General features: G+C 48.4%; 2 protein-coding genes across 3 annotated transcripts in view; one reads left to right on the forward strand and one right to left on the reverse strand.

The window, feature by feature from the left end:
• The first annotated feature begins 100 nt into the window (after positions 1-100).
• Positions 101-1,414, forward strand: MEA1 (male-enhanced antigen 1). The gene is made up of 3 exons (XM_021534852.2): positions 101-454; positions 564-678; positions 745-1,414. The coding sequence occupies exons 1-3, from the start codon at positions 101-103 to the stop codon at positions 906-908; spliced, it is 633 nt and encodes a 210-aa protein (XP_021390527.2). The 3' UTR covers positions 909-1,414.
• The window catches only part of PPP2R5D (protein phosphatase 2 regulatory subunit B'delta), a 27,787-nt gene continuing 12,011 nt past the window's right edge, over positions 1,293-17,068 (reverse strand). For both annotated transcript variants that reach the window (XM_021534849.2, XM_021534851.2), the window contains exons 9-16: positions 16,413-16,521; positions 15,516-15,569; positions 12,604-12,774; positions 10,531-10,658; positions 7,630-7,731; positions 5,091-5,163; positions 4,515-4,631; positions 1,293-4,168 (exon numbers count right to left, since the gene is read on the reverse strand). In XM_021534849.2, the coding sequence (XP_021390524.1) occupies positions 4,031-4,168; positions 4,515-4,631; positions 5,091-5,163; positions 7,630-7,731; positions 10,531-10,658; positions 12,604-12,774; positions 15,516-15,569; positions 16,413-16,521 (892 nt within the window). In that variant the 3' untranslated portion in view covers positions 1,293-4,030. The remainder of the gene's footprint in view (positions 4,169-4,514; positions 4,632-5,090; positions 5,164-7,629; positions 7,732-10,530; positions 10,659-12,603; positions 12,775-15,515; positions 15,570-16,412; positions 16,522-17,068) is intronic.

Raw genomic sequence — 17,068 nt, forward strand, 5'->3', positions numbered from 1 at the left:
CCTCAGGGAGGGCTCCGTGGGTTCCCCGCCCCGCCCGGGCCCGGCCCCGGCGCGCCGCTCGGGCCCAGACCGAGATGGCAACACTCGATGGCGACACTCGATGGCACCGGCGGCGCGTGCCGGCGGCGCCGCCCGCCGCGCCCGGGGCCCGCTTCGGGACTACAACACCCACAGTGCCCCGCGGCGGCCGCGGAGGTTCCGGGCGGCGGCGGCGGCACCTCCTCGGCGCCGCGCCCGGTGTATGGCGGTGGTGCGGAGCATGGGCCCCGAGCGCGTCTGTCCCCGGGAGCCCGGGCCGCCGGAGGGCCCTGACGGCGCGGCGGGGTGGAGCGGCGATGAGGAGGAGGAGGAGGAGGAAGAGGAGGAAGGCGGCGGGTACTTGTATCAGCCCTTGAGCCAGGAACCGGAGCAGGGCCTCGGCGACGCGGGCCCCGGCCTGCAGGAGCGGCTGCAGGTACCGCCCAGCGCCTCCCGCCGGGCCGGGGCTGGGGGCACCCGCGGCCCCGACCCCCGCTGCCCCGACCCCCGCTGCCCCGACCCCCGCTGCCCGCCTTTCTCCGCAGATGCTGAGGCTGCACCTGCCCGACCCGCCGGTGGACAGCGAGGAGGAGAATGAGGAGGAAGCAGCGGAGGGCGCCACGGCTCAGAGCAGCCACAGCTCCATCCCCATGGATGCAGGTAACCGCGTCTCCGGCAGGACGCTCCCGGGGCTCCGCCGCGGTCTCACGGCCTCTCTGTTCCCAGAGCATGTGGAGCTGGTGAAGAGGACGATGGCCAGCGTGAAGCTGCCCACCCTGGGCATCCCAGCCTGGGCTAGCCAGATCTCGGAGGAGCAGTGGAAGGACGTGGTGCAGCGCACGCTGCAGGCCCGGCAGAGCCTCGGCGGCCCCCGGCCTCAGTGGAACTGAGTGCTGGGCTGTGGCACAGGGGCTGCAAACCCCAGCCCTCCCTCCACCCTGGAAGTACCCACTGCCTCCGAGCCAGGTGCTGACAGGACTTGCCAGTATCAACCTTCCAGTTTGTCCCACTGACATTGTCTGATTTTCCTTCCCCCTCCTTTTTCTGGGTTCTGGTTGGTGAATAAGTCAATGTGATGACCTTGTGCTGGCTTCCTCTACCTCTGAGGAAGATTGCTTTCCATGCCTGGATGCATATGCGGCGATGGGGCTTGGCTGGCTTTGCCCATGGACTTGGCCCCATGCTGACAGTACCAGAGAAGTCACTCTCCAGGCTAGGGCCCCTCCTCTCAGGATAGGGTCTGTGTGTTGGAATATCACAGGTGGAGCAAGATGTGTCATTCCAAGAGATTGGTTTTATTTAGTTCTGTACATACAGGGACATCTGTACAAAATCCAACACTTTCATACTATGTAATGCTCTACTGAAAATAAAGTACACCATATGTACATATGAACTGTAAGCAGCTTAATACTTGTGTCCAGGGTGTGAATGCAGTAGTTTTGCTTTTTCCCTTGGGAGGAGCAAGCCAGGTGGAGTGGAAGAGGCAGCTCCAGTTCTGTCCATTTGGCTGATGTGGGGAAAGGCATAGGCAGAAATGAGCAGCACTAATGCTAGAAACCAAGTATTGAGCAGGGGGTAGCCGTAGCGTGGCAGATGCAGGTCTGCCTATGAGCAGTACATGTAGTGAGAGGGTGAGCACACTCCCCCTTGTCTCACATGGTCCCCTTCTGAGGTGTCCAGGACACTGGAATGAATAGGCAGCAAACAAAGGATAATGTGAAGGTACTAAGCCTAAGTTCCCTGACCCAAAACAAGACACAAAAAGCTATGGGAACATCAAAGCTGTACAGCACATAATCATGATGTGTTACAATCCTGCCCCTGCACATGGCACAACCCCAGCAGCATTCCTCTGGCCAGGGTCAGGGGCTGCCAGCAGAGACAGATCATCTGCAGGACAGTGCCAGCCCCTGCACACCACAAGATTCTGTTCCCTCCACAGGCAGAGCAGCCCACAGCGGGGAAAGGCAGCCACTGCGCAGCAGCAAGCAGGCTCAAGTGAGGGCACACCATGCTGTAGCAATCTAAAAATGAGGTCTTGGCTTACAGCGCAATGCAAGCAGCCAGTTGGAGAGCCTGTGCTCCAACAGGAAGGAGCCTCCTGCCCAGCCTGAGCCTGGCAGCCTTCATTTCCGCTGTGCTGCTCTGGCACCACCCGGTGCATGTCCACATGCTGTGCCAGGCGTGAGGTAATTGATTGGCAGCTGATCATGAGCTCAGACTAATGTTCAAAATAAGCAATAACCTCCCTGAGGTGTTTCGGAAGTCTCCTGATGAACTGGCCCGTTGTGTGAGGCGGAGGGGAGGTGGGGCCCTGTGTGACTGGGGGGATCTCACACATGCACCTGCCAGCTCCTCCCAAGAGATGGTGGCATTCCTGATAAGGGCTGAGCTGGGAGAGAGCTACACGGGGCAGGGATGCAGGATACACAGGTCAAAACAGCCTCACTGGGGTTGGAGGAAAGATGTGCTGCACACCAGCAGAAAGATTAGAGGGGGTGATCCTCTGACCTGTAAATGGTTTACTGGTGAGGACAGGCAGATACACCAGAACCTTCTACAACATCCCGTGCCATTGCAAAGCAGTGTCAGGCCAGCCCCAACCCCACAGGCTCCCTGCACTGCTGCAAACCCACTTAAGCTTATGTGTCAAGAAAGCAGGTGCAGCAGGTAAGAAGCAAGGACTCCCCCTCTATGACACCCAGCCTCTGAGGTGGCACCTTGGCCTGGCACTAAATCTGCACCACAAACAACAGGGGTGAAAGCTGGATCACAGTAGCACCCAAGTGCTGCGCAAGCCCCTGGGCTATCAGCAAGTGTTTCTAAATGCTAAGTTAGCACCCCGATGCACCATGTGACATCTAACAAGGGCCTCGGGCCACAGCAGGTGCACACGTAACAGGACAGGTGAACTTTGCTCAGAGCACCCACAGAAGCGATTCAGCAGAAGTGCTTAGCCATTGATAATAATGAGGAGACAACTGAACAATCAAACTCAGCCACACCCCATGAGGTGTAGCCACTGCTTCCACTGGCTTGCGGAAATGACTAGCAGCACAAGCTTCCTAGAAACCCTGGCCCTGAAGAGCTAAGGATGGGATACAGAGACAAAGGGAGAGCTGAAGGAGTATTTTAATTGAGCAGGTAGAGGAAGAAGGTGGAAGTCAGTGGCTGACACCTGCTACACAGCGAGAAGTTAATTCTGGGCCCACAATTAACCCGAGACATCGGGAAGGAAATGAGTCTGCACGAACCAACACAAACAGCAGAAGTAATTCACTTTCTCACAAGAGAGCTTCTAAGGATGCTCTAAAGGGAGGACTGCAATAGTATGTAGTGCTTGCACCCAGCTTAACTGGGGGTGGCAAAGCACTGAACCCCCACTCCACTGACAGGGGAATAAAACAAGGAGCTTGTAGCAAAAGAAAGGTGTAAGTAAACATTTCCTCTGCTGTACATTAAGACCCTTCAGCTGTGGAGCTGCACCCCAAGGCAGGCTGGAGAGGCAGCAGAGCCTTCACAAACTCTGCTTTTCCCCAAAGCTCAGCCTGGCCTCTGACCATGCCAGGGCTCAGCTGCACATGCAGCACAGGGGCAGAGATGGGCACTTGGAGTTTGGAGCAGCACGCTGAGCCATGCATGGAAGGCTCTGCCCAACACAGAGCCTGAGCAAGGCTCTGGCTTCCTGGCAGAGTAAGAATCAGGTGGCATCTCACACTGAAGTGAGTCCTGCCTGGACTGATAAAAGCAGAGGTCAGGCAGGCTCCCCTAATGCTTGCAGAGCCAGGTGGGAAAACAGGAGGACGGAGAAAAAGCAGGAGGACACAACAGTGGTGAGATACAAGTTATAACATAAAATCAGATCTACCCTGGAGGTATGCAGATGGAGTGGAGGACAGGCACAGCTCACCATGTTAATTCCTTACTTATACATGAGAACTGAGTGCACTTCCATGACCCCTGGAGGAAAGGGATGGGGCAGAGCTTCCTGGGCCAGCTCCTGAGCCCGTCAGAGAGCCTCCTGGCTTGAGGTGAGAAACTCTTCTGCTCTCTTGTGGGCCTCCAAGGCTTTTATAGTGTAGACGTCCTGCGGAAGCTCAGACTTCCGGCGCAGCAAAACTTTGTCCTTCTTAATGTCTTTCAGCATCTACAAACAAATCAAAGGAGTCAGGAATCAGTAGCAAACCCCTTCATGCCTTCAGCCTCTGACTCCAACTGCTCTAGGTTATGCTGAGTGGCACTGCAGCATGCTTCAGAACAGGCTGACAGCCAAATACAGACCAAAAGGACACAAGAAAGTCCCACTGGCACTTTTTCCAGAGTGAGAAGGTTAGATAAACTCCACTCTTCAGACTACAGGTTGATCTCTTAATGATGAGGGGTGAGAGTAGTGGCATTTACCTTCAGAACATTTGGAAAGAGCCAGCTCTGGCTATGCTGATGTCCTGGCTGGACTGGGAGCAACTGTGAAAGGACCTGAGTCACCTACACACCTGTACGGCCTCCGTCTCCACTGTTTTCTTCAGTAGCTGTATATCCTCTGCAGTTGGGGTCTCCGTTTCCATACAGCACACAGAAGGCAAGGGTAGAGGTGCATAATACATGGGGTACTGCAGACAACACAGACAGCTGGAGAGTCAGCACTCCATCCAACACCACACCTTCTCCCCCAGCATGCTAACACGGCACAGCACAAGTTCTCCCAGCTGCCTTCTCTGGCCCCCGGAAAGGCAGCAGTAGGGATACAGGCAGGTAACAGTATCCTCGCCTCCCCTGTCCCCTCTGACTCCCAGCACATTGCATGTGCAGCTGCAGTTCAGAGCGTGGTCCATGAACACATACATGCTCTCTATAAGGCAGTACTTAAGAGGTCAGTGCTATAGATGGCCAGCCTGATAAAACACTGCCAACATTTCTAGGACACTGGTTTTTGGGAGAGACACACCCCTGCTGCAGCAGTGTCCACAGGACTGAGATCAGAGGCCAAAACCTGCTCTCATGGGCTGAGGAAGCAGGTCAAGACCCTGCACATTCTTGCCTCATTCATTCTAGGTCCTATTGTCACTCACCTGGGGGTTCAGTCGAGCCAACTCCTCTATTTTCTGCCACATTTCTTCTCGTTCCTTCATCCTGAACCTTCCCCTGCACAGAGAGAGTGAGAGCAAGTGTGAACTCCTGAGGAAAGCGCAGCTTTCATTCACAGGATGATAAAAGCCAAGAGACAGCAGAAAAGTGCAGGCAAAGGGAAGAGCTGCTCTGTTATTCAGAGACCCCTAATTCTACCTAATTCTAAGACTACAGGTGAGATGAGGCAAGGAGAGGGGATACACTACACTAGCAGAGGGTAGGCAGGCATGCTCCTTGCTCACCTCAGAGCACAGGGTAGCAACACTGGGCTGCACAGGCACTTTTGGCCTGGCTTTGCGCTGCCAGGAGTAGAGCAGAGTGTCTGGTTTCTGGGGTAACACCATGACACCGGTCTGGATTTCAAACACACATTTTCCTGGTGCCCTCCAGATGCAGAGGGACAAACTATAATTTCCAACAGAACTGGGGTCCCACTGCCCACTGTTCCTTCTCTCTCTAACCATAACACACCAGAGAGCTGCCCTAACAGCCCAGGCACAGCTCTTGAACTTGGCACAGATTCTGGCACACATGTGAAGTGACTGTTCAGCAGGGCCACATAGAACAGTGAATGTTCACTGCAAACAGACGTAAGAATAACCCCTTGTTATTCTCTTCTACATTTTAAACATCTGCACTAAAATCATTGCTTTATTTATATTAACTACATGGTTTTCATCCCAGCTACTGGTTCTCTAGTGCCCTATGTATCCATGTTAAGGAAGTTCTTATACTCTGTAATTACATCACACTCTTTAAAGTCATGTAGGCTTAGAATGAGAATGAAGCTGCAAAGGTTTCAAGCAGCAGATTACTCCACCAGAAAACACAGGGTCACAAAAACACCTCCAACAAACCAACCCCAAAAAACCCCAAATTAATAACCCATTCAGGACAAGATACTATCTGCTCCAACTTCCTCACTGTTTTTCTAAAGGACTCTGACAATCCAAACAGTTTCAAGGTGTTTTGGACACTAGAAAGGTGCAGTCAGCTCGTTTACATTCAACAGCAGAGAGACAGCCTCACCACATGTCCCTGCAGAGTTTGTCCCTCATGACCACCCTGGCTGTGGCTGCACAGCTAGGGGTGCAGCAGTGACAGGCCTGAGCTGGCATGTCACTTGTAGGCATGTTACCTCATTAAAAATGAGGCTAAGCCATAATCAGACCTCTCAACATCTGGTTGCAGCCTACTAGTGAATATAGAACTCTCTCCTTTTCCCCATTTCCTTTTTACTGAGTTTGCACATGCAGTCCTTCCCACACATGCTGTTTTCTAGTTCACAGCACAAGGTTTTCTGAAGCCTAATTAGGCACAGAGGCACTAGACAAAAAAAAAAAATCATCTTAACATGAGCAGAAAACTGCAGCACTGCCCATCCTTTTATTGGACAGCACTGAGCTCTTTTGTTGAGCTTTTTCAGAACAATTCTCCATCAGTCACACACCAGTGCTGGGAACAGTCACCTTCAGCAGGTCAGCAGCTAAACAAGGAGAGAAAACTCCTGATGGAAACACTAGGTGGATCTTGTAGGAAATGTACTGTCACTGTGATTTAAAATATATGTGAAGTTATTGGTGGGCTTCACTAACACCCTAGAATGGGAAAAAAGAGCCTAAAAAATCCTTAATTTCTCCATAAGCAGGTTATCTATCTGAAGGTCTGATTGATAAATCAACTTATTACTTATTATCAAGTTATTTACTCCTATTTCATGAAACAACAGAATGTACCCCAGAGTTCTACACTCCCAACACAGATTAGCTCTGCTCTCCCCACCAGCAGCCCTGGCTCATCCAGAAATGAGGAGCATTTTTTTTTACTATCTTATTTCACTAAGTCAGCAGAAAATAGATCCCAAAAAAAAAAGAAGTTTCCTTCTCGCTTACTGGACTGACTCAGCTCACCAAGGCAAGCCATAGAAGCACCAAAATCAGCACAAGGCAGCAGAAAAGTGGAGTTCTTTCCTCTTTACAGCATCATGTCACAGGTACTTGCTGAGCTCAGATTTTATCCCCATCATTCACTCTTTGAAACTGCAGGAATTATTCCATCCTTATCACCGGAAAATTGAAAGCATCCTGTGGCATGAAAGATGCATTACGCCCACTGCAGCAAAGCTCTTCAGAAAAGCCCTTCTAAAGCAATAGGATTCTACTGACATCACTACAACATTTATGAACTGGTAAGTATTTCCAAGGCAGAACAAAGCTGAGTATTCTCTACCTGGCAATCTATTTCCTCATGACTCAGCAAACTCTGTCAACTTTTCTAGGCCACCTGCTTCAGCAGGACTGAAAGGGTTTTTATCAGGGCACACCTCACCCCTACTCATAGCTATGGGTAAGGAATCCTACTTTTTGACAGAACTACTTACCACCTTTCCACTTCCCCTCTGCCTACTGGCATCTACCATCTGTTACTGTACCCCAAGGAGACTTTAGGATGAGCTCAAGTTACTTGGCAAAAACCTCTTACTTCTGCTTCTCTGCCTTGTATTGCTGTGTGCAGTCATCAAAAAGCTTTTGGTTCATCTCCATGAAGAGCTTCAGTGCATTGTAGATCAGCCCGTGAATTGTCCTGCAAAGAATGAGAAAGGAGAACAAGTCATGGTGGGCAGGTTCTTACACCTGAGCTGGCACCAGCAGCACAGACAAGAGGTAACAGCAGCAGCAACTCATTCTACAGTGATGTGGCAAAAGACTCTCATACAATCCCAACTCTTACCAAGGCAAAATCCCTTCCATAAACACAGCAGAAACTGTGCAACAGGGAGAAAGAGATGGAGAAGAAAGAGAAGACCCTGGGACAGGCCTGCTGTTGTCAGATTAATGAGTGCAAAAATATACATTCATGTGTTCATTTCTTGCAGTTAGAAGTGGGAAATGAAAGATGCTAGGGGCCTGTTCAAGGCTGTTTTTGAGGGGGCTTTAGTGCCTCCCACTGTTCACACCACATACACACAATGACTTTTTTGGGCTGCCAGTATTTGTCATGAGCTTTTCCGCTGAGTTGCCCAAAACACAGGCAGGCAGCAGCCCTGAAGAGATGGGAACCAGCACATGGAATATCACAGAAGAAAAGTCAGCTCTGTGTCAGTGATTTATGGATAGCTTGCACAATGTGTGAACTCCCTATGGGACAAAGGCTCTCCTACAGAATGAAAACAAGTGTTGAAGCTGTCTCTGAAATACCTGACCCAAAGGCAAAAGATGAGATTCAGCAGACTAAGCTCTGTGTCTCTACCAGCTCTGCAAATGGATACTGAAGAGAGATGCAACCCTCCTGGACTTAAGCAGGCTGTCTGACCAAAAAGATGAAATATGTGAAGGAAGGGGAGAATCTGAGGTACTCAACCTTCCCTGAGAAGATATGGCTGTTGCTCAAAGACAAGGAGAAATAAGAGGAAAAGACTTTCAGAACTTCTTCTGAAATACCACTGGGAAGCAGACCAGAAAATACAGGAACAGCAGAATCATGAATCTTGGCTGCTGCAGGGACACGGAACTGGTGAAGAGTTTCAGACAAGAACACAAAGTCCTTTTCTGAGCTCTGGACTTGTCCAGCCTCCCTAGAATTAATTTTTAGCTAATTCACTAAAGTTAGTATGTTAAATCAAATTAATGAAACTTGAATTAACTAGATAAGGAATTAAATTAAGACGTCAGAAGAAAGGAAGTTGATAGGAGAACCATAAAACAGAGTAGCATCTACAAATCAGACACAGGGGACAATATTTGACATGGACAGCTGCCCAGCTAGTTCTCCTTTTTCTGTTTTTCCTGTACTCAAGGAGTCAAGCACTGTATTAGCCAAATTCTCTGGTCATAGAGCACATAAGGGTGGGACATTAGTTAACAAGCAGCCAGAAGTCAGATGGAAAATCTACCGCACACTTCTCAGAGACTGGCAACATTAGTGATAGGCAAGTATCAAACTCTATGCAGACTCAATGGCCCCAAGGCTGGTAAATGCAGGTTGCTCAACCCTTGCAGAAGCAAGCCATTCTGGTTTGCTGTGGCCCTTTTCCATCCTGTGGAGAGATGGCTGGGGGCAAAATTAGAGGACTCTGAAGTTATATTCACATCCTAACAGAAGCTGCAACAGTACAGGATTGACAGGGTAAAATGCAGCTACTGCTCCCTGGATGGAATGCTGTTGGTGCGCTCAAAGCCTGCTCCAGGATGGTTCCCCACAGACACAACCTGCAGCCACAGCCCCTGCTGAGGGAGATGGAACAGAGGGTGGAGTAGAGTGGAAAAACTCCAAGCTCCCTTGGAGTCCTGGCAGGGAGGGATCTTGAAGGTGCTTTGCAGCTGATAAACTGCACAGGGCCTGTCAGCCACGGGAGATAGGAGGTGCCCTGTGGCCGAGCCAAGAACTGTGGAGAAATCACTCTCCTTGGGTGAGCTTGGTTCACTACCACACAAGTAGTTGAGCAACACAAAGTTGGGGATGTCCATTAATGTGTATTAATGCACATCCCCAAGGCAAAATCACCCTCCTCAGGTGAGCTCAGTTCACTACAACACAATTGTATTAACACATATCCCCTTCCCAAAATCACCTACCCCGGAGTGTGACCACCCCTCACAGGGCACATGCTCTGTGTTTTATTGACTACACCTCTGAGCAAAGCAAGAAACTTTTACACCAATCAATAACAAAGGCATGTACAACTAAGAGTCACTTGAGCTTCACCTAAACATAAAGAAATAGTATAAAAGTAAGCTGAGAATAGGAGTAAGTTAGGGAAGACTCCATTGTAACTACTGGCATCAGTCAACAGGTTGAACCCATGTTCTTCCCCTGCGGGTAAGAAATGTACTCTACATGCTGGGTACTTTTACTGGGAATTAGAGCTTCTCTGAATTGCTTTGAATATGTTTTTGCAGTCAGATACTTTCACTGGCAGACCTTGAACCTTAACCTGTCACAATTTTATGTTCATGAGGAATGTTATTCCATGAACTGTCAGTGCAAGTCCTTCCCAGGCACTGGCAGCCACCAGCAACAGGGAACATAATCAAATAAAATGGATGATCTGCTGAGTGGTTTCTCTTATGCTGTTGGCATATTTCCCTGAATAAGTCAGTTGAACTGACACAGCAGGACTGTTCAATGAAGGGTCCCCCTAATAGGACACTGGCAGACTGGCTGGGCACAAGGCTCTTGGTTTTCCTGGGGTGCTGACAGAAAACTCAGAGGGTTCAGGAAATCTCCTTTTTTCAGGATACACATTGATACCACCACCAACCCCCTGTCTCAGCAGCTGCTGTCACAAAGCACCATGCATTGCGGCACTGCAGCAGTGTGCCCCAAGACTGCCAGTGGGTCAAACAATCCAGTAAGTGTCAGAGCATGGGGGGAAAGACCTACTTGTTCCAGTGACTCTTGGAGTTCTTGTAGAGCGCTGGAAACATGATTGGGAGGATTTTGGCTGCATTATCGCTGATCAGGCTCATGATATATTCATTGTTCCAATAGTACAGCGCTCGCTCTGCCACCTGCAGCGGGAGAGAAAGGCATCCTTGAAGAGGCTCCTACCAGTAACACCTGTGGTGCACAGGGAAGCCACCACCCAGCCAAGGAGCCCAAATGCTTCCCCACAGCACAGGGCTGACCTTCATGAACTTCTATTCATCCTTCCTTTACCTTAGCCTCTGCCAGACACTTCTCACTTTTCTGAGACAAACCTCATGTTCTTGAATAGACAAGCCTACTGTCAATATACCGATGATTCCAACATCCTTTACACAACTCTTAAGGACAGTAATGTCATTTACTCCAGGTCCCAATTCAGATTAGCTCCAAGCCTTCTTCATTTCCTCAGACTGTCCTCTGTAAAGTTTAATTCCTTCCTGGCTTTCCCACAACAAAGTCTCTCAGGGCTTTGAAGCATGCTTCAGTTACCAGTCCCACAATTCAACCCCCTGATTTAGTAAAAGTGAAAATATGGAAAATCTTGGGGCAGCCATCCTGCTCTAACAAGACAAACAAGTCTAACAAGTTTCTACAGTGACAGACAACGCAGATAATTTCTGCATTTAGTGGTAGCTTGAAAACCTAAAAAAAGAGACATCCAGACTCAGTTTTACATTTCAGATAATGCAAAACTTGCTACATTCCCTTAACATACTGTACCACACAAGTAAATGAAATTAAACTCACTTTGTGTTCACTTACTTTTAGTTTTCAAGATCTGGTTAAGTCTTTTTCGCTAGTTTAACACACAATCCACTCAGAGAAAACTCATTCCCACCAAGGTGCTCAGACTCACCAAGAAGTCAATTCCTAATCTTGCTCTTCAGACAAGCTGTAGACTGTTCAGCTTGACTGTATGGGACACCTCTGGGGTTAATTCTCTTAGGTTTTAAAGTTTTTACACCTTCTCCAGGTTTCTCAGTACTGCTCTTCAGAGTTTGGCAAAAGATGAGGGCTGCTCTCAAGTACAGGATGCCTCTCCTCCAGCCTTTACCCTATTTTATTCAAGCTCCTTAGTTCCTTCTGGTAGCTGCCTCCACACCCAAAGGTCACATTAGTCCTTTGGTTCCCACCACCACACTAGTAATCCATGTCCAGCTGTTTTCCATCATACTCCCCTAGTCCTTCACAAAAAAAAAAAAAAAAATTACATATATGTGTGACCTAGACTGACTTTATTTTTGGCTTGTAAACACATTATTTTGTACCTCTCTATACCAAAAGACTAACTGAAGCAGCCTGCCTCACTGTAGAGTCACTCTCACTGGGAAATGGCTGAGTCATTTCTTCTTTAACACTCCACCTATATGTGGGTCAACCAGTGTTTTATCAGCAAGCTGTCTTCTTCCTGGGCATGCTTCATGGCAGTCTAAAACAGTGAGCCAAGAACACCTGCTAGGAGCTACTAGCAGGTCCCACCACCCTGTACATTTTAAACCTAAGACAACCATCCACAGAGATGATAAAAGCCAGCTACTACAACCAGTTTCCCTTCAGTGCAAACAAGGAAGAAACAGACTCCAGCACTTCTCCACTGAACCTCTTTACTACCTGTGCCAGAATAAAACAGAGGACTTTCCCAGCACAGTGTCTTTGGTTGGCCTCTCTCCAATACTGCAGAGTGCTTGGTTTCACTTCAACGAGGTGACCCTGGATCGATCTCCTTTGTCCTTGCTAGCCAGAACAGGAGGTAGCAGATCACCTGTGCCCCAGCCTGCTGCAGTACACAGTGCTGAACAGCACTGAGCAGCAGGAGAAGCTCCACAGATCCACACTGTTTTCTCTTTGGATGAGCTCACACTGTGGTTGTGCTGAGGATTCTTCACTGCTTCCCACCATGTGTCACCCCAATACTCACCCTGGTCACAACTCCACATGCCAAATACAAGCCCAAAACTGGGGTGTCACTCTCACATGCCAAGTGGATTACAAGTCAATACTGTATCTCCTCCCTGAGCTGCAACCTACCTGGAAGTGTGGGCTGGAGACGCATTTGGCCAACTGCCTGAACAAGGGCTCCATAACTTTCACAAACTCAGATGGCTCGATCACGTCCAGGATCTCCTCCAGCTCATTTAAAAACATCACCTCTTTGGGACTGTGAGTTTTTGGCCAGAACTTCAGCAAGCCAACAATCACCTGACCAGGAAGAGTACAGAGACAGTTAGAAGCTCAAAGTCAACACCAGCTGCAAAATAAATTTTTAAGTGTCTGGTCACAACAGCAAGAGGGGAGGAGGAAGTAACAGAACAGACTTTCTCAGTAAGTCAGGGTGGGTGACCAGCTAAGAAAGAAGAAAAAAGCCCAAACCCTGTAAAGTTACACTCATGGCAGCAGCTCTACCTAGGCTGCTATGATTTCTTATTACAAGCACACAACTTACAATAATTTCTTATCCCCATCACAGAAGGGTGAAACTGGAGTGGGCAGCAGCTGGCAGACAATGCAAAGTAACCATAGAAGTTCAACTAATAAAACTGGAAATGCTATAGAAAAGGTCTCTGAAGAGTCATTATTCAAAACACTACAGAGCTTGAATACTGGGGAGCACCAAATAAATAAAGCCATGGATAGGTTTGGGACAAGGAAAGGAAATACTACTTCACAGAAAAGCAACTGGATTATGGAACTCATTCTTGCAAGACTTTGTAGAGACTCAAAATTGAAACAGACTCCAGAATGTAACACACAAGTTTATGGAGTTTGCACCTAATGGTTATAATTAAATATGACAATGCAGATGCAACTTCTAGCTGAGTAAAATGATTGCTTACAGGAATAGGGAAGGGCTACATCTCACTAGATTTTATTTATTTAGTTTTAATACTGCTTCCTGTCCTACCCATCTGCTTCTAGACAAGCTAAAGGCAAGATACACGATGCTGCAGACCTACACTCTGTTGAAAGAAGAGATGCTTACTCTGTCACACACAGCTGGCCATAGGAGCTGCCCTTTCAAACCTCTGTACTTCAGCTACTTGATCCTGAAGCCAGCACTCGAGAGGAAGTTCAGAGCAGCAGAGGGACAATAGTGGGCAATGCAACAACAGGATTGGAGATATTCGAACATTATGTTTCTGCCAACTCAAGGCTTGAGAAACCAGCAGTCCATTATCCCCAATGTTTGTCATTATTCATGTCTGCCATTCAGGCAAGAGTTAGCTTCAGTGACTCAGAAGTCATTTCACCTACAACTAAGGTGGTGTGAGGTGTGTGGAGTCTGTGTTTGCTATTACTGAGCACATCTGAGCCTTGCTCACTTGGCAGTCTTTCAGACTGCTGTTGAGGCAAGAGCTACCATGTCAAGCCCTGCTGAGCAAGCTTCTGGGAAGCCCATTTGAGGCAAGTGTGGACCCGTGGAGTAATGTGGCCTCTTTCCAGCACTGCTGGTGACATCTCAATGTGCATTCAGATTCTTGCTGATGCACAAGCCCTGTAATTCTTCCAGACTTCAGTAACACCAGTCATCTTGGGGGTCTATTCAAAACTTTCCCAAGCAAGGCACTTCAACAGAACTCAAGTTGTGGCAGTATGGTCTTGGTGTGTCTGGTTGAAACACAACACAACATCCACTGGAGGTAGTGAAATTGGGTCATTCCACTGTTTTCCACAAGCACCAAGCCAGACCTCGGTCTGTAATCTAGGGGCAACTAAACAGTTATCCAGAAAAGCATGATGAGCTATGGCGCTTTACTGTCTGAATAAGTTGCAAAGTGAAGCCTAGGAATATCAACAGATTTCTATTTCTCTCTTCTCCCTCAACCTTTGAGGTGCTTTGGCAGGAGGCTGTAGGACTGGATGTCAGCCACAGGAAGTACTCAGCATGATCAGGAAGCTACTTTATGCGGTTTGTTTCAGAGCAGGCTTCTGGGAACAAAGGAAATGGAGGACCCAGGTTTAAAGGGAAAGCTAGGAAGTCTGCTTCAGCACTGCTGGTGTCAGAGCTATGGAGCCAGAAAGCTGACAACAGCTGACCAGCTTCTACCCAGTACAGGCAGGCTCACCATGAGCACACACATTTGAGCCAGAGAACAGAACGACCTCAGCCAGCATTACTCATTAAAACACTCACACTTTTGGTGCTCCCTGCTACAGTGACAGAAGTGTGTGTTCTCTGCCCATCTGCTGTTTTGAGCCTGTGAAGCTCAGCTCTGTAGAAGACATTTCCTGGCCTGTAGTGGGTGGAGAAACACTTGTCTCCTTCTTGCACCCTCTGCCAAGCTGGCATTTAGCCTGGTTAACACTGCAGGTTCATCAGCCAGTAACTAGAATATGTGAGGTCACCATTTACACTGCTCACGTTTTAGAACCTGCTGTTTCCCAGCAATGTATCCTGAAGGTAAATGTATCTACAATGTGACTTACCTCTACAAAGTAGCAAACTGATGCTAAAGCTGGAAGGGAATACTTTCATGAAGGAACAGTGGCATGCCTAAGTAGATGTTGTGTCCCAGGTTCCTAATTTCATCCCCACAATTCTGCAGCCAACTCCAGCAGCTCTGGAGGAGCTATTACTATTTCAGGCCCCCACAAGCCCTGGTTCATCAGATGGTCATGTATTTTGTCTCTGCAATATCTCTCATTAGCCAGAAGCTCTGCCCTGGAAGAACAGCTTGGTATCCTGCTCCTTCTGCTACACCAAGATCTGAAGCATAAATGAAGATTATAGCTCGTCCTGAAGCTTTCAGGAGAGAATGTTAAAGGCTTGCACATGAGCAGTACAGCCCCTTCTACCCCCAGGGAGCCAGGCAAATGCAGTAAACAATCCCACTGACTCCCAGCCTCTTTACAGCAAGGGTGAAAAAAGGCTGCTCTAAGGAAGCTGTGAAGCTTTTTGGGATTTGACTGTCACACAGAAGTGAAGCAAGATTATTACTCACTGGCTCTGTCAAGCTGCTGTCTTTCTCCAAGAACTGTACAACACAGTATGCCAGCTGTAGGAAAGAAACATAGCAAGATTAGAGCTTCCTCAAGTTACCCAAGACTATGTGCTATCACCTCCTAGGCTGGAAGTAACACCATGACCATTATATTGCAGCTCTAAACAAATCCAGTTTACTGATGGCAAGTGAAGACTTTAAGACTAAGAAGACAGGGCCTGAGCTCAGGACATTAATGCAATTTAAAGGACAAAACTTCAGTCACCCAGAGCAGTTCACAGCCAATGCATTCAGATGAAAGCACAGCTGCACACAATGGGGAGGAACAAACCTGAGTGACACAAAGCCCTGCCCCACAGAAACAGGGCTGAGAGCACAGATATCTCTACTTAGTACCCGTATTTTTTCACTTCCTATCCCAAGTTCTCATCTTCTCTATTCTTCTGTTATGTACTCAAAATTGGAAGAAATTAATCTCTAAACCAATCTAGCAGACTAACGAGCCAACATCTCCACATATCTCAGTGGTGACTAATAGCTGATACACCACATGCACAAAGCTGATGACTGCAGCTAGGAAATTTACCTCTCTGGTTTCAGCAGGCTCCCAATATTTCACAAGCTTCCAGCACAGAAAGACAAAGCAAGCCACAGCATTAAGACACTGGGAAATGTCAGGATACTCTCCTGTCATCCAGTGGCACAGGCCCAGACACCACAAGAATAGAACAACTCTTATAGTATGGGACTAGCAGAGCCCAGAACATCTCACAGCAAGAACTTTGTACAATGTGGCCTGGTAGATAGCTATAAACTAATACAGATATATAGAGCTTTTAATAGCTATAAGCTTTTGCCAAATCCCAATCTACCCTGGGAAGTTGAAGCACTTCTCACCTGTGGATGGTACACACTGAGAGACTTCACTTTGTGCAGTGGTAACAAGACTCTGATGAGGAACATCTTGTGCTCTTCCTTCAGAGGCAAAGCAAACCCATTGATTATGCTGAGAAGAAACAAGAGCCTAGTTAAAATTTTGACCCAGCAGAAATACAGTATCTCTCACCTCACAAGACACACTAGCTCTCAACAGCCCCTTGAGGAAGCACCCACCAAAAGTGTGGTCACTGCAGCCCAGCCTGCGCACTGAGCTCAGCAAGAGTGTTCTTGGCAGGCACTACAGGGAAATGCCTCTGATGAAGCCTGGACTCTGCTCTGCCCCTGCCAGGCTGAGCCCACACACACTTAGGCAGAACCTCTGGGGAAGGCCAGCTCAAGCAGCTTAGTGCTTGAGTCTTGTGCTTTACAGAACAGAGGATGGCAGCACAACAGGGACACAAACAAAAGGGAAGCTGAAACCTGGCAGAAGGCTGTCTATTACTAAGGCTTCTCAGAGCTGTGAGGAGCTCTTTTCTTTCACTGCCTGCTGAGGGAAGATAACAAGTGTGACTGGACTCATAAGAACAGGAGACAGATCTGGGGAAGAGAAGGCTACCACTGTATTTATCAGCATGCTGGGGAGTACTTTATGCTCTGTCAGACAGATTCCCTGG

Source organism: Lonchura striata, chromosome 3 (assembly GCF_046129695.1).
Source record: "Lonchura striata isolate bLonStr1 chromosome 3, bLonStr1.mat, whole genome shotgun sequence".
Taxonomy (NCBI): domain Eukaryota; kingdom Metazoa; phylum Chordata; class Aves; order Passeriformes; family Estrildidae; genus Lonchura; species Lonchura striata.

Bases quoted from the DNA above. Each gene is read 5' to 3' on its own strand.
- MEA1 (XM_021534852.2), top strand. From the start codon at position 101: ATGGCACCGGCGGCGCGTGCCGGCGGCGCCGCCCGCCGCGCCCGGGGC. The intron at 455-563 runs GTACCGCCCAGC...CTTTCTCCGCAG, and splicing joins GCCTGCAGGAGCGGCTGCAG to ATGCTGAGGCTGCACCTGCC. The intron at 679-744 runs GTAACCGCGTCT...CTCTGTTCCCAG, and splicing joins CTCCATCCCCATGGATGCAG to AGCATGTGGAGCTGGTGAAG.